Source organism: Lutra lutra, chromosome 1 (assembly GCF_902655055.1).
Source record: "Lutra lutra chromosome 1, mLutLut1.2, whole genome shotgun sequence".
NCBI classification, from domain to species: domain Eukaryota; kingdom Metazoa; phylum Chordata; class Mammalia; order Carnivora; family Mustelidae; genus Lutra; species Lutra lutra.
In genome coordinates this window covers 123,742,616-123,770,350 of record NC_062278.1, presented here as the reverse complement: position 1 = coordinate 123,770,350, position 27,735 = coordinate 123,742,616, and the positions used below count along the sequence as shown (strand labels likewise).

General features: G+C 38.6%; 1 protein-coding gene across 4 annotated transcripts in view; it reads left to right on the top strand.

Moving 5' to 3' along the window:
- Nucleotides 1-27,735, top strand: part of CASR (calcium sensing receptor) — a 78,442-nt gene that overhangs the window by 34,859 nt on the left and 15,848 nt on the right. For 3 of the 4 annotated variants that reach the window (XM_047735354.1, XM_047735332.1, XM_047735338.1), the window contains exons 2-4: nucleotides 14,166-14,590; nucleotides 17,090-17,396; nucleotides 20,665-21,549. In XM_047735354.1, coding sequence (XP_047591310.1) covers nucleotides 14,406-14,590; nucleotides 17,090-17,396; nucleotides 20,665-21,549 — 1,377 coding nt within the window. In that variant the 5' untranslated portion in view covers nucleotides 14,166-14,405. Of the gene's footprint in view, nucleotides 1-7,493; nucleotides 7,505-14,165; nucleotides 14,591-17,089; nucleotides 17,397-20,664; nucleotides 21,550-27,735 lie in introns of those variants that run through there. The other variant, XM_047735345.1, reaches the window with a different exon arrangement.

Genomic DNA, 27,735 nt, shown 5'->3' with positions numbered 1-27,735 from the left:
GAGCATGCAAGCAGGAGGAGGGGGAGAGCCAGAGGCAGAGGGAGAAGCAGACTCCCTGCTGAGCAGGGAGCCCAATGTAGGGCTCAATCCCAGGATGCTGAGATCGTGACCTGAGCCGGAGGCAGACACTTAACAGACTGAGCCACCCTGGTGTCCCTGTGAAAGTGACTTCTAATGGCCACATGTACACAGGATCCTGGGCCTTCCTATCTGGAGCTAATCCACCGGTTGTGAGGAATATATATCCATTTGGCAAATCTGAAAGAGGAATTTAATAATGAAAAAATTAAGTTTAAAATTAGAGCTCCCAGGGTGCCTGGGTGGCTCAGTGGGTTAAGCCTCTGCTTTCAGCTCGGGTCATGATCCCAGGGTCCTGGGATCGAGCCCCACATCGGGCTCTCTGGTCAGCGGGGAGCCTGCTTCCCTTCCTCTCTCTCTGCCTTCCTCTCTGCCTCCATGTGATCTCTGTCAAATAAATAAATAAAATCTGTAAAAAAAAAAAAAAAAAAAGTTTAAAATTAGAGCTCCCAAGATTCTGCCAGAGAAAGGGAGAAGAGAAGGATCACTAGATAGGTAAATCCCCTGGCTGGGAGAGAAGGCAAGAAGTGGCCAATCTGTGGTTAATGGCCATTTTCTATAGTTCACAAATCATGCATACTTCTTATAGATGCAGAAAGTCACCCTAGCTACTGAGCGTTGATTTATGAAGTATGTTTCCTGGAATACTGGTGTTGTAAGATGTTAACAATTATTACATGAGAAAAATTTCAGAGAAACTGAAGAATAAATTGACATTGACAGGAAACTACTGTGTGTGTGCGCCAATGCATTTCTGCCTTGTTACGTTATGCTTAGAAAAAAAAAGTTATAACATTGGGGAAAAAAAGGTTCATTTTGAAATTATTCTTAGGAACCAGATTTTCCAGAGCCAAGAACAGACTACTAACCTATGCTAATGCAGATAAAAATGAATTGTTTAAAATAGTCTAGCAGCAGTTCTCAAACTTGAGTATACACTGGATATAGAGCTTATTAAAACCAGATTGCTGGACCCCCTCCCAGAGTATCTAACTCACTAGGTTGGGGTGGAATGCAGGAATTTCTGTTTCTAACAACTTCCCAGGTGATGCTGTGGCTGATGTGGTAGTCCAGGGACTTTACTTTGAGACCCACTGTCCTGCCCCCAGCCCAGTGCCTGACAGATATGAGAATCTATTCAATATTACATTTCTGCCTGAGATTTACCACATTGCAGGAAATCAGTTAGATGGGTTTCCACCACATGTGAGGGTATGCTGGATAATCCAGCTTCAAAGTCAGGCTTATGGAAACATATGTGGCCTTATTTGGGGAAAGTGTTACTATACTTTGAGATTGTCTTCTCCAAAACAGCTTCAGGTGTCTAGTGGACAGTCTTCTCATGGGGGCAAATGAATGTAGCATGTTCCATGTTTTTAATGTACCATGTTTTTAAATGACAACTCATGATCCTCCAACAAGTACAGATTTAGAGATGCCAGTTATTTCCTGGCATTTCTTACCAGGGGGACGTTTCTTCAAAAAATAGAAACAAAATTCAAAATGAATGTAACAGGGGTCGATTGTTCTTCAGAAATAAAATTCAGTTTGAACAACTGCAATGTGATATATCTGGAGATTTTTTAAAATACCAGTATAGATTCTGACAGGACTGTGAAACAAATGTATATTAAAAAAACAAGGAGAACCCAGATGACCAGAATGTTGATGCGAGTCACCCAAATTATAGTGTGTGGACAAAAGGCAGCAAACATGTCCTGAGATCTGTCACAAAAGGGCAGGGACACAATGCCTGTCAACCTCAAATCGGTCTCAAGCATGGTTCCATTTTTATTAGCATACTCTAAAGACTGACATGAAGAGGTTAGAAAAAGTTCACAGGATATTAGCATATATCTCTAGAAAAATATGAAATAGCCCTAAGCAGAAAGGTTTGAAAGAAATGTGGATTGTTAAGCCTGGAAAAAAAGGAAGGCAACTCTATTGCACCTTTAAATGAATTAGAGTTTTCTGCCTCTGGACTTTTGCTGCAGTGATAATGTAAGCTAAAGGAAGTAGCCCTAATTTTTAAAATATATGTGATTTTGGTTAACTTTAAGGCAAAATGTTCTTTAAAATAGGATGATGGGAGTATGTCATTTTGGGCCTTAGATTTTGCAAGAAGCTAACAGAAGCTGGGATTTTCACAGAACTCTTCCATGATTCCTGCACAGACAAGAGCAAACCTGAAGGAAGTAATTGTCATTATCACTGAAACAGCCCAAATGCCCACCAGTGGGAAAGTGCATGAATAAATTGTGTATATTCACACAATGGGCTATTATAAAGCAGTCAAAACGATGAACTATATAGTAACACATAATAATTGAATCTTATTAATATAACATTAAGTGAAAAAAGTCTCAGAAGATTACATGTAGCATGATGCCCTTTTAAAATGTTTAAAACAATTAAAATAATTTTAGTGCTTCTTAGGAATACATGTAAATACAACATAACCATATAAAAGGAAAACAAGAGAGATGGCTACAGTGAGAAAGACTGGCAATATCACCGGTGGGCAACGATATGGGTCAGTGGAAATTCTCATTTACTGCTGATGGGAAGATAAACTGGTTACAACCATTTGAAAAACTTTTTGGTATTACCTACTAAGTTAAACATACACAAACTCTATGACCCAGCAATTCCACTTCAGGCATATACTCAACCTATTTCTCAAAAAGACATATTCAATAATGTTCACAGCAGCACTACTCACAAAAACCCCAAACTGTGGGACATCTGGGTGGCTCAGTCTGTTAAACGTCCAGCTCTTGATTTCAGGTCAGGTCACAGACTCAGGGTTGTGGGATCGAGCCCTGCATTGGGCTCTGTGCTCAGCGTGGAGTAGGCTTGATTCTCTCTCTCTCTCTCTCTCTCTCTCTCTCTCTCGCGGCCCCTCCCCCTGCTTGCGTGCTCTCTCTCTCAAAATGAATAAATAAAATCTTTAAATAAAACTGTTCATAACAGGGGAATGGATATTATGTGCAATATAGTCATATAAAAATGCTATATGACAATGAGAAGAAAACAAACCATGGTTACACAAAACAGTATAGATGAATCTTGCAAACATAACATTGGAAAAAAGAAGCCAGACACAAAAGAGTATATACTACATAATTCCATGAGTATAAAGTTCAAAAACATGAAAAACTGATTTGTGATGGTAAAGGTCAGGCTACTGGTTACTTTGGATGAGAATAATGACTAGGAAGAAGCATGAGTGAGGTCTCTGGGGTTCTGGTTCTATTTCTCAATCTAGTTTCTTGGATTCTGGTTTCATGGATGTGTTACATTGTGAAAATTCACTTATGATTGGTGTATATGTCTTGATGTCTTATATTTCAATTAGAAGTTTGAGAGACAGAGAAGAGAGAAAAGGAAGGTAAAAATTTTATTTAAAAAGAATGGGAGATATGAAGTAAAAAGTGGAATGGATGTAAAAATGGAAATAAAAAGAAGTAAAATGGAAGTAAAAAGAATGAAGAAGTAGTATGCTTATGGGTTAAGCATATTTTTCAAAATATATTTCAAAGTATATATAGTATGACTAGATAGTAAAATCATTTTTGCAGTGTTTTTCCTTCATATTTAATGTTTATATCTATTTACATAGCCATCTTTTTTTTCCTTAGGCAACCTTTTTTTTTTAATTTTTATTCAACCTATTTTTATTATGAATTTATGTGGGATAAGGAAAACTCAAATATGCCTATCCCAACCTTTTAAATAACATTTTACAGTAACATGTTTTCTGATTTAAAAAATTATACGTTTTTTTAAGTTTCAAAAACAAAAACAAAACAGGAAAAATCCATAATTCTACCACTGAGAACAAGTCACTCAACATTTTGATGTATATCTTCCCAGTCTTCATTATGATTAAAAAAAAAAAAAAAAACTTTTAAAGCCAGGGTTGGTGGGGTGGAGGGGAAAGCAAAGAAATGATGGATGTGTGGTTCAGGATGATGGTTTATTTGGTGGGAAAGACATAGGAGCACAGGATGCAGGAGGGGAACCTACAGGGAGGGTACTACTAATGTTCTTTGGGATGCTTATTTATTATTAAAAATAACTTAAAAATAAAGAAATAAAAGTGAGTAAAGGTGATCAAAGGATATAAACTTCCAGTTACAAAAAAAGTAAGTCATCAGATGTAATGTACAACATGGTGACTATATAGTTAATAATACCACATTGTGTATTTGAAAGTTGCTAAGAGATTAGATTTTAAAAATTTTCATCACAAGAAAAAAAATTTATAACTATGTGTGGTGGTGGATGTCAACTAGACTTTTTGTGGTGATCATTTCACAATATACACAAATATTGAATCATTATGCTGTGCACCTGAAACTAACATAATGTTATATGTCGATTCTATCTCAATAAAAAAATCTCCAAACAATACTAGAGAATCAATGAACAATGGAAGTAATTTAAATAATAAAAGAATTCAGTTAGTTATCAACATATGTAATTAACATACAAAAGTCAACAGCTTCCATAAACACAAATAATAGCTAGAGAACATAATGGTAAAGAAAGCGCCATTTATAATAGCAACAAAAATAATTACTTAGGAATAAATTTAAGAAAAATGTGCAAAACCAATGAAAGGAAACACTCTTGAAAGACATGAAATTACTCTTGAGATAAAAGGAAAGGCATCCTTGAAGTTCTTGGATAAGACAACTGAACACCATAAAGATGTCAATGTAATACAATCCCCATAAAAATATCTACAAGCTTTTTTTATGAAGCTGGACAAGTTGATGCCAAAGTTTATAAGGAAGAACAAGCATGCAGGAATAGCCTAGAACACACTAAGAAATAAAAGCTATAAATGTAGACTAGTCCTACCAGGTAATAAACTGTACTATGAATACCCCTAATTAAAACAAGGTGCTACTGTGGCACCTGTGTGGTTCAGTAGGTTAAGAATGCGACTCTTGTCTCAGCGTAGGTCTTGATCTCAGGGTACAAGAGTTCAAGCCCCATGTTGGGCTTCATGCTGGGCACGAGCCTACTTAAAAACAAAAACAAAAACAGCTACTGCCACTGCCATAAGAATAGCCATACAGACAAGGATAGAATAGATAAAAGTGGTATCTTCAACCACAGAGCAAAGATGGGCTATTTATTTACTTATTTATTTTAGATAAGCTTTTTAATAAATGTTGCTGGCACAACTAGGTAGTCACTTGGAAACAAAGGTAAAATCAGACCCATATCTCATATTATACACAGAAATAAACTCCACACTGATCAGGAAACTAAATGTAAAATAAAAAAATTAGATAAAAAATAAATTAACAAATTAGAGTGGAAAAAAATATGGTGAGCTCCTCTATAAACTCAGTGTAGGGAAAATCTTTCTAATATTAATTCAAAATCCAGAGACAATAAGGGAAATAATTCATAAATTTGACCACATAAAATGTATTTTAAAGTTTCATGGTAAAATAAAGTCAAAGAACTGCCAAAGTAGATGAAAATATTTGTAACGGGGACCTGGGTGGCTCAGTAGTTAAGCATCTGCCTTTGGCTCAGGTCATGATCTCAGAGTCCTGGGATCGAGCCTCACATTGGGCTCCCTACTCAGTGGGAAGCCTGCTTCTCCCTCTCCCACTCCCCCTGCTTGTGTTCCCTCTCTCGCTGCCTCTCTCCGTCTGTCAAATGAATAAATAAAATCTTAAAAAAAGAAAATATTTGTAGCATATCCCACAACTTAAGGTATTATATTAGCTTAAGGGCTAATATCCATAATATATAAAGAACTCTCAAATTTTGAGGGGAAAAACCCAAAACTCTGAAAGAATAATGGGAAAGATAAATGAACAGAAAAATTTTTCCATGAATAAAAATAAAAATAATTTAATAAATAAAAACAGAGCAGGTATGGACCAGTGGTGAGGGTGTATCACCAACTAAGGATTATGATTAATCCAACTCTATGTACCTAGGGGCCAGTCAAAACTCTAGGAATCCCCATAATAGATTTTATGCTGAAAATGAAAGTAGCTTAGTCTCCTAAAAACCTAAAATGCTATTACTAAGATACATTTGGGTGCCCAGATAAACAGGGGAAAAAAGAAAATGACTTCCCTTCCCTTTTGTTGCTGAATCTCACAGTTTTCCCCATGGGTTCTGAATTCCAACTCCCACACTAGGTAGGAGTGGCCACCATGATCCAAACATTGAGGTGTCAGAAGGTTTCAGGGTGAACCAGTTATTCTTCCCAGGTCCCTTCCACCTCTAAAATTCTGATACCATTTTTAATTTTTTTATTATGTTCAGTGAGCCAAAATATAGTGCATTATTTGTTTTTGAAGTAGTGTTCAGTGATTCACTAGTTGCATATAACAACACCCAGTGTTGATTAAGGACCTGGTCTCCCAAAACAGTGGCTCAAATCTACCCCCTCAGTTACTGAGGCAAGAATGGCTTTCCCAGACCCCCTCCTCCTAACTGCAGTCGTCCCCGGGGGCACTTCTTATTCCCCATAGCAGAACCCCCGATATTTGTTTCTGTGTTTATATCATTGCTTATAAAAATGAAAGATTTAATAGGGTGAGGAAATGGGATGAAATAAGCACAGAAGGAAAAAGCAATATGTTGAGTAATGTTAGAACACAAAAATGCACTCTTTGATTTCTATATTCTCTAGAGCTGGAACTCAAATTTGGCTTCAGCTTCCTAGCAGGCAGAGCAGAGAAGCAAACAGGAGGAAAGAGAAGATTTGATAATGCCCATAAAATTGGAGCCAGTTTTTCCAAAGACCGCATTTCCATTTGCTTAGAGCTGTGTCCCAGCAGTACGTTTCAACAGGCTTCTGCTATCAGCCCGTGAGAGCCAACAGCTAAATAGCAAGGATTTTTGCAAGTCGGTTGTTAAATCATTAGTAGCTTGAAATCTGCCAAGGTGGGAACATTCAGCAAACACTACAAATCAGGTCATTTTCTCTTTCATTTTTTTTTCCTTTTCTTTCCCTATTTTTGCCTCCAGAGAACCAGTTTACCAGCACACCCTGCATTTTCCAAAGGTCCTTGTAGGGGAACACCATTCTAGGTCAGAGTTGCTGCAAGTGGGAGGGAGAAAGGTTTGGTGTACAAGCTTGTTGAATGCCATGGAAACATCCTGCAGGAAAAGAGAGGAGGAACATTTACGCCCAAGATCAGAGAATGACTGGACCCCACCCCCTCTTTCCAATACCACCCTTTGGAATTTCATTCCCAGGATTACAAGAAATGCTATGCCCAGGAGGGATGGACATGCCTCCCCATTCAAAAATGCATCCAGAAAGACTGGGGAGGTCCCAGGGAAGGATATGATGCTTTTCATGAGGTTAACATTTCCCAAGACTGTGTTTCACAGCATTGTTAATAAGAGTCCCATGCTGAAATAAATTTCAGAATGAGTGGGTTAAAGTTATCTTTAATGCAGGACTTCTCAAAGCCTTTGGGAGGCAAATGTGTCCTTGTGGCACAGAATGTACATCAATTCCCAAACTTACTTTACCCGAGGACACTGTAGTAGCATATCTTGGGACACCAGGCTAAAAAACACCTGGCTCATCAGTGTTCCTTGCTGTTTTGAAAAGTAGTACCAGGACATTATTCCACAGATATATTTTTTTCATATAGGACTTGAAGCTCTGACATTTTTCTTTATAAAGACATGAGTTGCATATCTTTGCTTTTCACCTGAACCATTTAATTATGCCCATAGGTGTCCACATCCATCAGCAGAGCTTACTTAAGACATGAAGGGAATCATTTTAGGACAAGAAATTTCCTAACTCATAGCCTGTGTCCCCAGGAACTCACTCTGTCCTGTTGTGGAAACCAGGCATCGGCAATGTCAAAGCCCAAAGCCAGCACACATTTCAACTTCTAAGACTACAGCAGAGAATGAACATTTCTCATCATTTTTTAACCTTGACTTTTTCACCTTCCCTCAACTCCCATTCCATTTCCTTTTTTGTATTTTTCCTTCTTCTTCAAATAGCTTTATAAACTCCCAAGATGGTTTACTGTGATGTAGGCAGCCTACATATATATTCATTCACCTAATCATTTATGGTGTCTTTCTGGATTCAGGGCCACGAATGGGAAAGACCAGACCATGTTGTCACAGAGCTCATAGTACAACATTAATGAATGTTCATTTCCTCTCCTACTTATCTCCTTTATTTGCTTTGCCTTGGCTCTTTCTCCCTATTTTGCTTGACACTCTATGCTGTTCCTCCCCACTCTTGTTCATCCTTTCTCCTCCCTTCCTTGATAGCTTTTTCCAATGACTAACAGGAACCCAGCTCAGCTGGTTTTTATCACGCTCCTGTCCTTGCATTTTTCCAACTCAATTAAGCCATTACCAGGACTAAATGAGGCATGGACTCTCCAAAAGTCACACCTGTTGTCAGGGAGATGGAGGGTAAGAACCTGTGCAGCTGGCGGGCGAACAGCGAGCCGGGCTGGAGGGAGGCAGCCGAGTGTGACTCGGCAGCTTGTGTTCCTCCAGTGCTGAAAGAGGGCCCTCATTTTAAAACAAGATGTCCCTTGCTTTAATACAGAAGGAATGAAGTCTGACACAGACCTGAGGATGGTCACATTAATGATGACAGATAAGATGTCTCTAATTTTTTAACAAATGCACCCCAGGTGCGTATAAAAACCCACATTGTGGATGTGTCCTCAGCTAGAGGTAAAGAAAGCTGTAACCAGAGCCAGGTACATGGGTTTTGTGATTATTGGTTGAACTTTCTCAGGTTTTTCCCTATTCACCCTCATTAAAGTGTACACATTTCACCTTTTCTGCAATGGTGGCTTCACACCTTACTGTTACTGTTCTTTATGGTCAGTATGACAAAAGAGGCCAAAGATTATAGTATAATAAATCACAGACAAATCAATGTATTCACTGTATGTAGATAAATGATTTCTACTGGAAATCAATTTTGGTTTCATAACCACCTTTTTTCTCTAGGCAACCTAGAATTTTTATGTCTGCATGTTAGGAATCAACAAATTCTAGTTTTTGAGCTTGTCATGCCTCTAATTTACTGAGTGGTTTTATTTATTTATTGTTTTATTTATTTATTTCTGAGTCGTTCTATGTTTAGAGGTCTATGCTTTGGTTTTGTCTAGCTGAAATGTAGACAAAATCATTCTTCTCTAGAGTTACACAATTTCTGGAAATGTTAAAGCCAAGGGGTCAAGAACCAAAGTGGTTTTTACTTTGATGGAAATCGAAATGTTGCAATGTTGTCTTCTAACCTTGCCCTTCTATCCTCTATTCATTCATCCCTGACTCTGGAACTTTTTGGACAAATTCAAGTTCAAGAGATATTGACACTTTTCAGTATCAGGTACCATGTTCAGTACTGAGAAGGCAACTGTGATCATGATGAAGATCCTCCCCTCGGGAACCTTTGGTCTTGTGGGATGACCCTTCTCTATTCTGTCCTACAATTCCCCCCAGACAACTGTTCGTTTTTACTGGTCATGTTTCGTTCATTCTTTCAGCAAATATTTGTGGGGCACATATTAAATTCTAGGCATTATACTTGGTGCCAAGCTACAGGGATGAGAAGAGATAGGCCATATCCTCAAGAAGTTTCTGGTCCCCACTTTGAATTAATTCTCCTTGAAGTAACTTCTGCCTCTGTACTTTCTCAACATCTACTTCATGCCTCTTTCTAGCATTTGCATCACTACTTATAACACGTATCTTTATCTCCTTTTAAACCATGAGTACCTTGAAGGCAACAATCTCAACTTTCTCTCCTAGGTTCCTCACATCCCCTAGTGTTTAACACATTGTGGCAGGGCTCAATAACTGTTTTTGAATGAATCAATAATTTACAAATTAATGAACCTATGGAGCCATAGATCAATCTTCCTGATCTCCCATCCCACATCTCTTGGATTAGGAACTCACCAATCAGTCATCTGTTAGTACTGAAACACTCATCATGATTTCAAGGACCTTCTAAACATAAAACCAGCTGGTACACGGGTCATTTCCTCTTCCAAATATATTTGCCTATGAGATAAAGAACAAATACTAGCTTCAGCTTGTGTTTACAATACTTTTTTACAGGACGACAAACATGATTATATATGATTTAAATGAAATGAACTTATAGTAAGGAAAACAAATGGGTTCACTTGCGACTCTTGGATAGATACTGTTAATATAGCTACAGAAAGAAGAAATATAACAATGGCTTAAACGAGCTAGAAGCATTTTCTATCTGTCATGTAAAAGTCTGGGAACAGTCTCATACAGAGGTTCCGCTCCATGAAATCATCAGCTCATGGCACCATCATTCCCTAAGATAGGGTGCCTGGGTCAAGATGGGCTCCAGCTGTCACCTAGACCTCCAATGCAGCAGAAGGAAGGAAGATGGATGAAAAGACAAAGGACAAATACGAACTCTTAAGCAGTTTCTTGGAGGCTGCCACAGGCACCTCAGCTGACATCCCACTGGTCATAAAGGAAGTTGAGGGAAGTGGTTTTTATGTCAGGTAACCACATGTCAAGCTAAAAACGATTTTAGTGTGGCATAAAAGGAGTACAGACAGGAGGGATACAATCAGATGTCTTTACTGCAGATACTGCAACTGAAGTGTTAGTGACTAAGGATTTATGTACTTTGAATCCTGCAAGCTGAAGTCACAATGAACTCCAAGTGTTAATTCACTGTGCTATGATCACAGTTGATACTGCTCTGATTGTCACTATCAATGACAGCAGGACTGAGGGAGAAGGAAAAGAAACCTTTTGCAGTAAGGAAACTGGGGGGGGGGCAGTGGGAGTCTGGGAAAGTCGGCAGCAACAGCAGTGGCAATAGCAATCGAAAGGGGAAGACAGGGTGGAGAAAGACGGTAGAGTCAGCGGGACAAAGTGGTTGGATATTGGAGGAAAGAAAGAGGGAGGATTTATAATGATTTAGCTTTCAAACAAATTAGACCCTAGTAATTGGACTAAAAAGGGCAGTTTGGAGACTGCATTGGACTGGTGGAGTTAACTGCTACAAATTGACCCGAAATCTCTCCTTGATCTATTACTTCTCACCATGAATTTTCTTTTGAACAGACTAATGAAGTTAATAAACTTCTCCAAGTAGTTAATCTTTCACAGGGAAAATTTAACAGGTCTTAGTGACCTACCTTAATCAGTAATAATGTTCACTCTCCTAATTCAGTACACTACTCCGGACTCCTTAAAATTCTTAGTTCTTGAGGTATTCTTAATTCAAGTGCCAGAATTTCTCACTTAAGTTGAATATATGGAGAATCTAGAAAATAAAGTTGGTACTGCAGTTGTGAAATTTAAAATACACTGGATGTTTAAAGGACGTGACACAATGCCTGGTTCAATAAATGCTAGTTTTTGTCTCCTTGCAAAGTGCTTTTTTTTTTTAATGCATTCATTCAACATTTAGTCAGCACTTACTATTGCAGACATGGCTAAATGCTAGGGAACACAGCTGAATTTAGTTCTTGAAACCAAAGTTATCATTTTTTTTTTTCACTTCTGAATGTTGAGATAAATTCTGATCCCCTATACCAATGTGCCTGCCTACTGGACTGGGAGTTCCTGAGGGCAGGGAACATGCATACATTGGTTACCTTTATATTCCCAGTCCTTAACACATGTATTTATTAAATGTATGAATGAATGCATGACCAAGGTCCAAAAAATGAAGCCAAAAATCTAAACGCAGGACTGGAGTCAGAGAACTATGGTAGTTCTGGATGGATCATGGATGTTCAGACATGAAGTCATGGAGAAGTTCAGACATTATGGGAGACAATTCCATGAATGCTGAGTGTCCGTGGGGGTACTCCTTCCACATGGGGCCCAGCATCTGCTAGAATGGCTATTGGAGGAGGTAGGGTTCCTAAAGGGCAAGAGGCAGCATGTGACATGGGAAATCCAGGCTGTGCTCCACCCCTGAGCTGGATGCCTCAGTGTGGGGCTGTGTCTGGCCCAGAGGAGTTCTTTTCTCCATTCACGCAAAGGTCCCAGTTTGCCAAGCTACACCCTGTGGATATGAGCACCTAAAAACTGAAAGATTAGAAATTTTCCAGGCAAAGTTTAGGCCAGAGGGACCAAAGAGGGGGAATGGCATGTGTGAGGTCTGAGAATTTTACAAAAAGCCTGGTGTACTTGAAGAACTGAAGGCATTTTGGGATGACTGGGGCATGGAGTTCAAAGAGAAGACCACCAAGAGTGAAACTGGATCACAGCTAGCATTTTCCGTGAGTTTACTAGTTACACTGTGTTAATGACCCTTCATGCATATTTATTCAGATCACAGAAAATGACTTTACCAAAGTCGTATGTTAGAAAACAGTGAAACTATGATTCAAAGCCAGGTTTAACTTCAGACCCTGTGCTCCAAACCACACGTTCCATGGCATCCAAAGATTTGCAAAAGCCGATTGCAAAGGAATGAAACTGGAGGCAGGAAAGTCTATGAGGAAATAGTTGCAGAAATCCAGATACGAAATGCTGGCAGACTTAAGATGGCCTTGGAAATAGAAAGGAGTAGATGATTTCAGAGATTTAAGAAGCACAATCCACAGGACTTGGTGGTTGTTTGAATATGAAAGGCAATGATGAGAAGAGGGAGGAGGCTAGGATGACTCCTTATTTTGTGTCTTTGTGGGTGGTACACCATTTGCTGAGATTAAAAAACAATGAAGTATGGGGCACCTGGCTGGCTCGGTGGGTTAATCCTCTGCCTTCAGCTCAGGTCATAATCTCAGGGTCCTGGGATCAAGGCTCACATCAGACTCTGTTTGGCGGGGAGCCTGTTTCTCCCTCTCTCTTTGCCTGCCTCTCTGCCTACTTGTGATCTCTCTTTCAAATAAATAAATAAAATATTTTTTAAAAAAGAAAGAAAGAAAACACGTGAACATATGGGTAGGTGGAAAAGGAAAAAAGGGGAGAGGGAAACAAGCCATAAGAGACTCTTAATGATAGAGAACAAACTTAGGGTTGATGGAAGGAGGGGGGTTGGGGATGGGCTAGATGGGTGATGGGTATTAAGGAATGCAATTGTGATGAGCACTGGGTATCGTTTCCAAGTGATGAATCACTGAATGCTACTCCAGAAACCAATATTGCACTGTCTATTAACTACCTAAAATTTAAATGAAAATAAATGAATAAATTTAAAAAAATATTGTATTAAAAAAAAAAAAAAAAAAACAATGAAGTAGCAACCAGCAACCTTGGGAGAAAGGTGAGTTTAGAGCCTGCCAAGTTGGAAGCACCTGTCATCCAGGTGGAGATGGCCACATGACAGTTCAGTACTGGCCCTGAACCTCAGGAGAAGCTGTATAGTTACCCAACATGAACATATAATTGGTAATTGACCCAGAAAGTGGGTGATAGGGTGTAGAGAAGAACAAAGATTTCCTAGCAGAAGGACTTTTCCCTAGATCCAGCTGTTAAGCCTTATCAACATAATCTGACCTTTGATTTATGGGCATCTTCTACAAGAATCATTCCTCAAAAGTTTACAGAGTATTATATTATAAACTGAAACCAGAAATCTATGATAAGGTACAAAAATGGGAATCTACTATAATAAAGAAAGAATAAAAAAATGGCCTTTTCTGACATTTTTGATTGATTTAAAGCCAAATTTAAAATTAAATATGACTATTCTGTATTTTCTGTAAGAACATAGGTGCTGAATAAAATATCATTTATATAACAATAATGCAAGGAACTACTTCTACTAAGAAAATTCTATGCATTATTCACGCAGAAGAATGAATGAATTAAAATCCAGCAATGACATCAGTGGAGGCCTTAGCTTATCAATTACCTCTTTAAAATGTGGCCTCACAACTGAACACAGTCCTTCTCCAATATGGGCAAGTAAAGTTTTCTGTATCTTACACATAGTGCTATAAAAATGAGACTCTCAGTCATGCCTTACCCTCCTGTTACCCATCAGCCTCTCTAAATGGAAATTCTAAGCCATGTTAGTTGCAGTCATCATAACAAGACGGGATTTAGGCTTAGCTGAATTCATTTTATCTCTTTTCTTTTAGAAAGCCTCACAGACACCCTTTACGTGATGTGGCTTCTAAAGACTCAAGGACCACCCACCTAGTAGTCTGCAAAGGCAAAGGCAGAAATGGATATTCAAACACCACAGCCTCCGTTCTGTTATTAATTACTCTGTAGACATGTGCCCACACTGTAGGGAGTGAACTGCACCAAGGGGGAAAGTTCCAGGGGCCCCCAAACCACCAGCACTCTTGTTTTCCCCCTGGAGAGGAAGCAGAACTATGGCGTTTTATAGCTGCTGTTTCATCCTCTTGGCAAGTACCTGGTGCACTTCTGCCTATGGGCCTGACCAACGAGCCCAGAAGAAAGGGGACATTATCCTCGGGGGGCTCTTTCCTATTCATTTTGGAGTAGCAGCCAAAGATCAAGATCTAAAATCAAGGCCGGAGTCTGTGGAATGTATAAGGTAAGGAAATGAGCCAAGTCAAAGACTCTCTTCTATTGTAGAAAAACTGTACCAAACCCAAAGTAATTTTTTTGAAACTTGGTTCTCTCTTTTTAAAGATGGTGATTGGTAGTCATGCTGAAATCACTCCATTCCCTTTTTAAAAGAAATTTTTCAAAAAGTAGAATGTCAAAAATATTGAGTAAAAAAAATCCATGGCCTGTTAGGGATATGTGTCCAGTCACTTCGTAAATGAATCGTCATTGTTCATCTAGCAGCAGTGTTGCTGAATGAAAGACTAAGTACCTAGATGGAAATTTACTACAGGTCTTGCAAACCTGAGTAGTAAAATCTCCCATTTACCTTAAGTGCCCCAGGTATGAAAGTCAGTAATACCTGAGTGTTGGCTGCCTCACTCTCACTTTTTATTAAAAAGGATTTTAAAGTTGAAAGAAACTTGATTGTTGATATGTTGATATGATACAGGCATCTTCAAAATGCAGACCGCAGGATTTTGGAAGTCCTTCTTATAGAAGGCTGCAATCCTGCTACTTAACACAGAATACACCTAACGCCAATGGAGAAAACACAGAATCTATCCAAGTGTCTCACTGAACTCTCTCTTCAGTTATTGGAAGACAGCTATCATGTCCCATTGAATCACTTCTTTTCTGCGCCTGAGTCTTGGTTTTCTGAACAATTACTTCATGACATGATTTCCAGACCCCTCACCATTTTCATAGCCCTCCATCTAATGTTCCCTAATTTATCATGACTATGATACGGCATCTAGAATTAGGCACAATTCTTTCAAACAAGATCTGACTTCTGCAGAGTAGAATGGACTGTGTATTACTTCCCTTCACAAGGGTATCAGAGACCAGGAATGCACCCCAAGTTTTTACCCAGCTTTTAAGAGAAAATACCACTTTCTCTCTAAGACTTGCAATGCTCAAAAGGGATCCTGCATTTTTTCCTACTCTTCCTGTTTGCTGGAAAATGTAAATGAAAACTACAATTGCTCCAACAAAACTGGATTTCTGTTCATGTTTCTAATGAAAGCTGGAAAATTAGATAAAATTTTCACATTTTTCTCATGAATACAGAAAAACTAAGTACAGAATTTCAATTATGCTGATTATATACCTCACATAACCTATGTGGACATATACCCTCTTTGTTGTGCCCTACTGGACAGAGTGTGTGCTACATACATACTTAAGATCAAGTAAGAAACCCTGAAATACTATATTTTTTAAATTATATTTAAGAAAGACAATAAAAGGAGTATAACTGTTTTATGTAAAGAAATAGCCTATAACCTCTCTAATTTTGCAGGTTTAAAACAAATAACTAAAAAAATAAATGATGGAAACATAAAGAAAATAACTAGGAGAAAATGTCACATTAAAAGTTAGGAACCTACACAATACAGCGGAGTATATAGCAAATTGTATTTTTTACCACCTGTCATTGAGTTCCTGTAATCTACCAGGTAAAGAAAGAACTTGAGGAGTTGTTACATTTCTTCCTTTGGGCATGGATACACTGATTCCACATAAACTTCTAGCTCTTACTCTGGGCCAAATCCCGAGAGATGAAAACTATGTCACTGACCCTACTTCTCTTTGTTAAATCTGCTTGATATTTATTTAAAATAATGTTCTTTGAAAAACAATGCACCCTTATTTTTAAAAACAGAATATATAAATAAAGGAAAAGCCACAATTTTTATTTTTTTTTATTTATTATTTTTTTTAAAGATTTTATTTATTTATTTGACAGAGAGAGATCACAAGTAGACGGAGAGGCAGGCAGAGAGAGAGAGAGGGAAGCAGGCTCCCCGCTGAGCAGAGAGCCCGATGCAGGACTCGATCCCAGGACCCTGAGATCATGACCTGAGCCGAAGGCAGTGGCTTAACCCACTGAGCCACCCAGGTGCCCAAAAGCCACAATTTTTAAAACCATCCCTCCACCACCCAGAAATAACCAGTTTGTAAACAGCCCTTGTAGATATGTTTGTTAGTTTACAAAGATGAGACTCATCATTTCCCCTTCCCCTTTAACCTCCAATAATGTCATAACCTAAATTTGTGACCCTGCAAACCTCAAGTAATTTTTAGGCTCCAACCTATTAAAATCCTAATCTTATTTATATTTTCTCTAATCTTTCTTTAATCTGTATTATTTTTTAATACTTCACATTATCAACTTCAAATTCTTTGCTGGATGAAGCAGAAACAAATTATTCATTCTATTACTACAATCTTTGTTATCATTACTCCCTCTGTGTAAGGACCAGAGTGAGAATTTTACATAATTATCTCATGTTCATAGCCACCATATAAAAGGTAGGCACTGTCCCCATTTTACAGAGAGGTCTCTGAGTCTCAAAGAACACATCACGAAACAAAAGGGTAACAGAGCCATGCATGATTCAAGCACAGCTTTGCCCAGTCCCTACTCTCAAGGCATTGACCAGAAAGCCTCCCATTTTCTTCCATTTCTTCTTTCTTCCAGGTACAATTTCCGCGGGTTTCGTTGGTTACAAGCAATGATATTTGCCATTGAGGAAATCAACAGCAGCCCAGCCCTTCTTCCCAACATGACACTGGGATACAGAATATTTGACACCTGCAACACCGTTTCTAAAGCCTTGGAGGCTACCCTGAGTTTTGTGGCACAGAATAAAATTGATTCTCTGAACCTTGATGAGTTCTGCAACTGCTCAGAGCACATCCCCTCTACTATTGCTGTAGTGGGAGCAACTGGCTCGGGCATCTCCACAGCGGTGGCAAACCTGCTGGGCCTCTTCTACATCCCCCAGGTACATGTAGGGCAGCAGGGTAAGCTGTGGGGCAGCAGGGTAAGCTGTCCTCAGGTGGGGCAGCAGGTAAGCTGTCATCGGGACTCAAAGAGCTGCCATGCCCACTGTCCATACAGCTTGCTATTTTCCTACCTCTGGTTTACATTAGCACAGAAGGCCTTTTAATTAGTCAGGGCACTGTACCATGACCATTTGGGATTTCTGAGACCCTAACATCAATCATGTCAACTAAACCTTCACAACTCTTCCAAAATTCTTTTAAAAATACCGTGTATAAAACTTTGTCTTTTTTTTTTTATCAGAGTGTTCAGTTATTTACTTTTCACTCCCTTCCTTCAGTGAATGCCCACTCTTCTGATTTTACTAAAAGGAATGAGACCATGTGATGTAAATCCCACCTTTCAAACTCAAAATATCTGTCCCTAATCCTATTCCCTTAAAAGTCTACCTCTCTATCTTCTGGTTAAGGGTTTAGCTCAGGGGGAAGAAGAGTATACTTCCTCACAGAACAGGAACTTATTCACTACCTTGCACATTCTAGAAATGGAAAATATTCTATTTCATTCAACAAATATTTATAGAACATATATGAATAAATAGTATCCATCCTGCAGGAACTCAGCCTAGGTGGAGAGATGTCTATATTTTGAAATACTAGTAAACAGTTCACTGAAACAAGTGCTATCATAAACATTTATTCAAAGTTGCATATTTTCCCCCTGTGAAGTACACCTTTTTGCATGTTAATATTCACAGATCTATGACATCATTTTATAAGAGTGAAAAATTGGAAACAACCTAAATGTCCATGGATGGGAGAATCAACTCAAATGTAACATCATTTATGACAACTTTTAAGTCAAATTATAAACAATAATTGAATTTATCATTTTCAATGTCTAATATACAAAATTTGTAAGAGTACCTTTCATAAATTCACATTTATATGTTGGGAGTCTCCATTTCTTTGGTGATAGACATTATCCTTTTATATACATGCGGCAACTCAAAAAGTCTTGTCATCATTTCCCAAATCCTTACTTCAGGGAATTAAAGGTGCTTCCCATGGGGAAGCCCTGACTATAACTTTTGCACAAAATGATCTAACAATGCCCTTATCAGTAAATGTGCTGGGCAACATGCAAATATGCATCTTATAATTTTGGCATATTGTACAGAATCTTTTTTAAATATACAAAATGAGTTCTTGTAGCCAACAAGGCATAAGATATAATCACCACCAAATAAATAAAGAACCCAAAGTAAAGGTTTAAATTCTTTGTGGCCTGGATGAAAGATGACTTTAAGCTAAATTGGAATTATTAAAGTGAAAACTATAATAATTCTCAGTCAAAACAATGTTAAGTGTATCCACAGCAGTGGTTCTCTGCTGTGACTGCATGTTGGAATCACACGGGAAGCTTTAAAAATGCTGATGCTTGGGTCTCACACCCCAGAGGTCCAGGCTTAGGTGACAGGAGAAGCAGCCTGGGCGGCAGGAATTTTGAAAGCTCCCAAGGTAATCCTTCTCTGCAGCCAGGTTGGGAACCGCTTCTCTGCAGGGTGGGGGCAGAGGCCCAGGGGTAATTCGTATACCACTCATGCCACCAAGTGGATACAATAGGGCAGACCAGCTGGACCAGTTGTGGTTAGAAGTTTTCTGAATCATTCATGAACTTTTCCCCTCTGACAATAAAAAAAAGTTTTGTGTGTTTTTAAGGGTTTTTTGCTCTGTTCTGTTTTGTTTTGTATTTTGGTGGGGAGAACAAGTAATGAACTAGTATTTTTGCCCACTTTTCTGGTTCCTTTTAAAAAACTGGACAAATATTATAACTCTTAATTTTAAGAGAAACCTATCCATAGTAGATATATTTGTTTGTAATTTTAATCCTTTTAAGATGCTTATCAATCCACTTTTCAAAAGAAGAAGTAAACAATAATGGAGGAATTTACAAAATGCCTGAGTAGGTTTTTCATCTGCAAATATCTGATTCAGAAGGTTGCTGTTTATGTCTGCAAGTAGAGCTCTGTAAAAACAGTAACATCTCAACAAATTACTTAACCTAACTACCCATACGTCATGAACTCTCGTAACAGCAAGAAGGAACTTATTCCGATAAAAGGAAAAAATGTTGATTTCCTATTATAACTTCCATAATCAAAGCTCTTATCAGAAAAATCATGCCCCCTTAATAAAGATGGCCCTGGTCTGGGCAGAGGGAGAGGGTGAGTGAGAATCTTAAGCAGGTGCTATGTCCAGCACAGGGCCTGACACAGGACTCAATCTCACCACCCTGAGATCGTGACCTTAGCAGAAATCGAGCGGGACGCTCAACTGACTGAGCCACCCAGGTGCCCAGGCTCTGATCTTTCATACACCAATGTCTTTCATGTTTTTGATGTAGAAACTATTCATTGACAAGAAGGTATATATTGGGAAATTCAAGGAGGGCACATGACATGATAAGCACTGGATGTTATATGCAACTAATAAATCACTGAACACTACATCAAAAATTAATGGTGTACTAGATGTTGGCTAATTGAATTTAAATTTTTAAAGAAGATCTAAAAAAAGGAAAATTCATTTTAAAACATTAAACATAGAAAACTAATTGTTTCAACTGGTGAGAATTATTATTAAAAGGACATTCCCCCCAATTTTTTCAACTTGGCTTCCTTTAAAACCTCTCTAGAAAACTAGAGAACAAGAGATATTAAACACTCTTTCATTACCAAAAGAGAACAAATGGAGGGAGAGAGAAACTAGGCAGAATAGGAAAGAGGAGCTTCCTTGGAGCTCCCCTGAAGAGCTGTGGGTTTATAACCCACAGGGAACCTCATTCCTTCCAGAAGTGAGTCACGGACAAAGTGTTCGTCATAGTGAAGGGGAAGTTAAAACGTTTAGATCAGAACATGGATATATTATAACCAATGAGGCAGCACAGAGGAAGTTAGGAGCAACTACAAAACAGTGTATAGAAGACTTTCCTTGATAGGATAAGTAGATTCCACTACTGCTGGGTTGACTTTATGACCAGACCCATTTCTGAAGGTAGCTCTAAAGAATCACCCACTGGGAATTAGAATGCTCCCTGAAAGACAGATGTTTGAGGGCTTACACTGGAGAGGAACAGATACTGGCTGTCTTCACCCTTTCATCCTGTCTACCATGAACAGCATGTTTGATAAATTAATGAATGTTCAAAAAACCACCTCTGCACAGCCTCATTCACTGGTACCTCACTCACTTATATATTCTTTCCAGGTCAGCTATGCCTCCTCCAGCAGACTCCTCAGCAACAAGAATCAGTTCAAGTCCTTCCTCCGTACCATCCCCAATGATGAACACCAGGCCACCGCCATGGCAGACATTATTGAGTATTTCCGCTGGAACTGGGTGGGCACAATTGCAGCTGATGATGACTATGGCCGGCCAGGGATTGAGAAGTTTCGAGAGGAAGCGGAGGAGAGGGACATCTGCATCGACTTCAGTGAACTCATCTCCCAGTATTCTGATGAGGAAGAGATACAGCAAGTGGTAGAGGTGATCCAGAATTCCACAGCCAAAGTCATTGTTGTTTTCTCCAGTGGCCCAGACCTTGAACCCCTCATCAAGGAGATTGTCCGGCGTAATATCACAGGGAGGATCTGGCTGGCCAGTGAGGCCTGGGCCAGCTCTTCCTTGATAGCCATGCCTGAGTACTTCCATGTGGTTGGAGGCACCATTGGATTCGCTCTGAAGGCTGGGCAGATCCCAGGTTTCCGGGAATTCCTGCAGAAAGTCCATCCCAGAAAGTCTGTCCACAATGGTTTTGCCAAGGAGTTTTGGGAAGAAACATTTAACTGCCACCTCCAGGAAGGTGCTAAAGGGCCTTTGTCCATGGACACTTTTATGAGAGGTCATGAAGAAGGTGGTGGCAGGATAAGTAACAGTTCCACTGCCTTCCGACCTCTTTGCACAGGGGATGAGAACATCAGCAGTGTGGAGACCCCTTACATGGATTATACACACTTACGGATATCCTACAATGTCTACTTAGCAGTCTATTCCATTGCTCATGCCCTGCAAGATATATACACATGCTTACCTGGAAGAGGGCTCTTCACCAATGGTTCATGTGCTGATATCAAGAAGGTGGAGGCTTGGCAGGTACATCCTTCACTCAGATAGCAGTTCACTGTGTATTAAGGCAGAGTTGGGTGGATCCAGGCAAGAGACAGATAAAGTGGTTACCTCAGAAAGGCAGTATTTAAATGACATTGCTATACATAGCTTTGGATTCAAATTGCCTTTTCAAACATCTGAGCAACTGACTTCCACAAAATTAATAGTCATTTAATTTGACTATCTGTTTAAAGACTTGACTCAACTGTTCTTTAGTCCAGCAGTTCAGAATACTTAGAATATGGCCTCTAAAAGTTTTTAAATAGCCTGGAACAGATTTAATACTGTGTCAAGTATTTTTTAAATGCTTAAATTACAAATATTGTTCCCTTTTAGCAAGTATTTATTGAGTACCTATTATTTCCATGTACTAAGGGACATAAAACTAGTGTTACTGTGTTTAGCCACTACTTTTACCATAATATTATTCACAATATAATGTGCTGGAACACCCAGTAAGCCAACTAAGTTTAGGACGCTAGCAAATCAAGGGCATAGGGAAAAAAATTCTTCTTAAAAAGATTTGATATTGGATATTTCAAAAAGAAACACTGAAGTAGTTATCATAGAAAATGATTAGATGAAGGTGGAATTTCTATACCTATTTTATGGTTTAGTCTTGTTTTGTATTTTTTATTTGAATTACACATAAAGAGACATCATAATCTTTTTCATCTCATAGAAATTCTGAAGATAAAAGTTTGGCTGACTTAAATCCTACATAGCTGTTATGTATTGCATACCTTGATTTTTCAACCAAACCTCATTTTACACTCTTTTTGTATTTTCTTCAGTTCCAGACTGACCTATCAGAGAGTGCATGATCATTAAGGGGAAGGGAAGGGGACATTCCTGAACATGAGTTGAATCACCCAGCCTCCAGCTTCAGCTCCAGCTCCCCAATCTACTAGCTGTATCATCCCTAGCAAGCCATGCTTTAAGTCAGTCTCTTCATCTGTAAGATGGCCCTAATATTTAGCCTACTTTCCACTCAAGGTTCTTTTGAAGGTGAAATGTGATGACATATGTGAAAGCAATTTATAAATTTTCAAGCTCTAAATGGATGGTGATTATTATAGTAGTATTAGGCCTCTAATTAAGCTATCAGTTAGGTTGAATGGTAACTAAAACAACTGTGTATGTAGAAACCAACTACCAACTACCACAGACCCTTGGAAAAAGATACCAAGAAACAAAGAATGTATAACCTATGTCAGTCATTTTAGAGCTCTCATGGGATCAGGAGTGACTCTCTAGGGTGACAGAATGAGCCAGGATTGCAAGTACTTCTTAGTCCTTCTTATATAGAGAAAATCTTACTCAGATGTCATTGTTGGCTAAACTTTGTCATCTCTATGAGGTACTTAAAAGTTTCTTTCCTTACACTGCACCACCCTCTTCCTGTACTCTGGCCAAAAAAAAGAAAAGAAAAAAAAAAAAGCCAGGAGGAATTCTAATGACAGTCAAAAACAAAAAAGACTTGAGGAGCCATAATGATAAGGAGTGGAGTTTTAAAAAGGAGGAATAAAGGGACAATATTTTACTAAATACTGTTGTCTTTCCTCCCTTCCCTTCCATGTCCCCTAAAAGGAAGACTCCAGTCCTTGAAAAGCCTATAGGACAAAGGTGAGGTTGAAGGGGGAAGAGGCTTCCAGTAAGTAATTTGACAGTTCTGTTCTTCAATAGCTCCTCTCCAAACAAGGAAGTAAGATCCAGATGGTTAAAATCAAAGCTTAGGCATATGTGAAAAAAAAACTGTAAGAAGGAGGTTACAGTCAAGAGTTTTAGTTCCATACAGTAGAAAACCCAAACCAAATTGGCTTAATCAGAAGAAACTCATATTATTAGAGGCTCATAATACTGAAAACTGGAGAAGTATTCCAGATACAAGTAGATGTTTTCATCTCTATCTATGTTCCTTATTCCCCATGGTTAGCAGTTTTCAGTCTCTACAGTAGCTTCAGGCTCATAAAGTCTTTACTGTTAAGCTCTTACTTCCCAGGATCTCTTGTAAAATTCCCAGAATTTCCCACGTTGATTGAACAGTCCAGGATCACACATCCATCCCTGAAGCTAGGAGTGGAATCCTTTCAAATTATATAAACAGAGTAAGAGGGGGAGTGGATCCCCAAGGGGAAATCAGGATGCTGTTACCAAAAGGAAGGAAAAAAGAGAGGCGAAGTAGGCAAAATAAAGAGCCATCACACAGACACCTTGGCCAACAGGTTAAGTACAGGTTAAGATGTGCACTCCTGGCTCACACACAGCCTGGCACAATTCATCCAGCAGAGAAGACAGATAGGAAAATAGGGGCACAGCTTTAGGGAGGAATAATGTGGTCATTGGCCAAAAAGTCCAGGTACTTGCTGTAAGTCTCCTGTAAGCCTCGGGAACCCACGCAGTTGGTGGGCATTCTGGAATTTAAGATATTGGCCATGTCTGTATCTATCAAGAGATGGACTCACAATTATTCACTCTCATTATGAAGACCTACATGAAAACCTATCACCTGATCAGTATACATAATCTCATCCAAAGATCTCAGCCTGGAATTCCACCCCCAAGAATTCTCTCAATTCTCTTTTAAGCCAACCAGCCTGACACATCCCCACAAAAGCATCTATGAGGTTTTGTTATAGCATTTTTGCTTATATCATATCCCACACCTGAAGGCCATCAATTTTCATTTCCTGTATCCACTGTCCACCACAAACTTTTAACCCTTTTTCAAAACTTTCTCCTAGAAGTCTTTGCAAGTCATACTCCCACACACACTCTTTATGGCCACTCCTTCTTCCTCATTTTTGCCATTTATATACTCAACTTAAGCTTCTATAACTCTTCAGTTGACTGAAATAAATTCTTATTAATTAAATTTCTCATTAAATTGGGTCAATCACGAGTTTTTTCTTTTGTTGATCTTTGCTCCCCCTAAAATTTGTCAATCAATTCATATGCCTTAAAGTATCACTAACAGATAATTTATGAACATACAATATACAATTCCCTCCTGACCTCTTTGGAGATGCCAAGCCCTTCTCCACTGCTCCTCTCTCTCTTCACTCTGACTCCTCTAATGTACTGCTCAGAACTATGGCCAGAACACCTGACACCTGAGTATGTGTAGAATAAATGAAAGAAAGAACAGAAATCTAGTTAATTTGGCCTTGCAGAAAACTGTTCAATCCAACAACCCATCCTTGAATCAATCACTCTAGTCCAAGTACTCTAGACTCTGATTGGATAAGCCTGTGCGACATTGCCCAACAATCAAATTTGTATGGAACATTATGTAAGGAAATATGGAACCACCTTCTTCTTTCTCTCAGGATGATTGTACATAAGGCATACTTTTCCCCCACCTTAAACCAACCGCTCACTAGTCAAAAAATAGGTATGCATAAAGACAGAACCACAGTGATAACAGAAGTCAAATGGAATTGATCATTCCGGGAATTGCTAGTACTATTGGGATTTGGAGAGGGGCGTGAATTTTAACCAGAAAAGATGGGGGTATATAAGGAAATATGGTTGAGAGTAGAGAAGGGAACTGGTCCTGGATCTTCCCAACACTCTTAGTATAAGAAGTGGGCAAGAAACAATAGTCTCTTTATCTGTGTAAACCATCCCCCTTCACCCCTGTGTGAATGGGGTGCTTTGTACCATCCCATCCCATTTTCCCTCTGTGCTCTGATGCCAAGTGTAAGAGCTGGAAATCCTAGATGACAGTGGGGGGGGTTTCTAGTCTCTAGTCTTTGGTTTAGTTCAATTAAACATTAGAGTATGTGCCAAGAGGTGGTTCCCACTTATGCTTATAATGAGCAAGTTTGACTTTAAAATCCTTGAGAGGAAATACCCTAAAAGGCCACAAGATGGAAATAGTACCACATAAAAGACAGTATATGACCATTTCAGTGTTTACACGTTGTACTTTGTCCTTTTCACAGTGTTTAGTTTTATGAGCCCATCAATTTCGTCTGGATATTATCTTCTATGTTTAAGTCTTCCCACTAGCTGTTTTCCTTTCTCTTCCCCTACATTTATTCTTATTTTCCCCATATTTCTCCCCAAGTAAAATAATTTAGAAGCATATTATACTCGATTATAATCTCAAGTAAAATTTTATATTTTCTTTTTTAATGGAATTATTAGTCCTTTCTTTTAAAATTCCAGAAGAGTGCTCTGAGGAAAATACCTAAATTATTTTGTAATGTATATTCTCTTTTGTGGGTCAATGAATATCACTTTAAAGATCCCCTATATTGCTTTTAAGGGTGAAACAGTTTCCATCTCAATCTTCCCTATTATGCAAAGGTATTAATGTAGAAAATTAGGTGTTCAAAGGCAAAACTTGAAAGTCAACATGTTAAAAGAAACATTAAAGATGTCTAAAAAGATGACTTAGACATATGACTTAGAAAACAAATAATTGACTCTTAATGGACAAGGTACCAATTTTGACTAGAAAAATTCAATACTCTTGATTTTATTTATACACCACCTATGAGGATGAAACTACAATACCATGCTGGTTAGGATTTGAAATAAGGACAAAAACAAAAGATATCATCTGAGATAGGCCTTGAAGGATGGACCAGATTTTTGGAAAGGGTCTATTCCTTGGAGAAAATGTCAAATTCAAAGGCAAATGTACAACCACATAGGTAAATCCCCAAAACATCATGTTGAGTGAAAAAATCCAGACTTAAAAAGGAGTCATACTCTTTTTATTACTACACTTATATGATATCCTTTCTCTAACAATAGAAAAAAAGAACCACTTTCTCTAATGATAGAAAGAAAACAGATCCACAGTGGCCTAGGGCTCCAAGTGGGGGTGGGGACTAACTGTAAAGCGACATCCGGGAAACTTTGGGGATGATAGCAGTGGTGGTTATACAGGCATATTTACCAAAACCCAGAACTCTACTTTTAAAATAGGCATATTTTATCCTGTGTAAACTATACTTCAATATAGTTCATTAAAAATATAAAACAATGAAAAGTCCCTGGAGTGGGCAAGCTCATGCCATGCATGGAGACGGATGTTATTCGGTATAGACCCCTTTCCCGGTTAAGGCCTTTTGTGTTGCCACAAGCATTATACTTGTCTCCATGATCCCATTTTAAAAATAAACCCATCTTCTCAACTTAAATTTTATACTAGTTAACCTGTTGTAACTAGCAATAGACAATGTAATAGATTGAGTATCTAGTTGACAGTTTGGACACTAGAGCCAAACTAACTAGATCTAAATCCCAATTGCTACTTAACAGTTGTATGACCTTGGGCAGTCACTTAATGTGCCTGTGTCTCATCTTCCTCACCTGAAAAATGGAGATAATGAAATGTATAAGTTCATTATAAGGATGACACTAGTTAATATGTAAAAAGTGCTTAGGATACTACCTATACATAAGTGTTCATGTTAGTATTAAATATTAGTCTTGAGTATTATTCTTTTGGAGGTGAGGAGGTGAAGAAAGTCAGACCCAAAGAAACCAAAATGATTTGCCCAAAGTCATATGTCTAGCCAATAAGAAAGCCCACATCTGCCCTAGGCAGTCTGTTCCCCTGATAACACCAATATCGCCACTGTTAAAAGAACCATGTACCCAACTGTCCCTCTAGGCATAGGCTTTCTAGCTCCTAAGTGACTGCTGGGTCAGCCAATGGCTTTGCAATGAAGACAGTGGTCCATACCTTAAACCTGGATGATCAGCAGATCACCATCCTGAAACTGATTCATATAGAGACACAAAGACAAAGTACAGTGTGCAAATAAGTAAGAGTGGACACAACGGACCAAATTAGAGAATGCCAAACATCCCTTTGTCCATCTTGAATATAACTGTATCTCTTATCACTAAAAAAGTCCCTGTTTGGCCCATATTAGGTGCTTAATAAATACTTGTTGAATGAACAAATAAGGAAAGAAAGAGAATGGGACAATGGTAAACACTGAGAGAAGACAGCGGTTAAGTGGATAACTACAAAACAGTATACAGACATAGGCACAGAAAAAAGAAAGTGAGTGATCTGAAAGAAGTTAGCAGAAAATGCTCTTGCAAAAAAACCCACAATAACTCGGACTTCATAAATTTGTGCTGAAATTTACCTCTTCATTATCAATGAGATAAATGATGGGAAAAATACCACTTCAGTAAGGA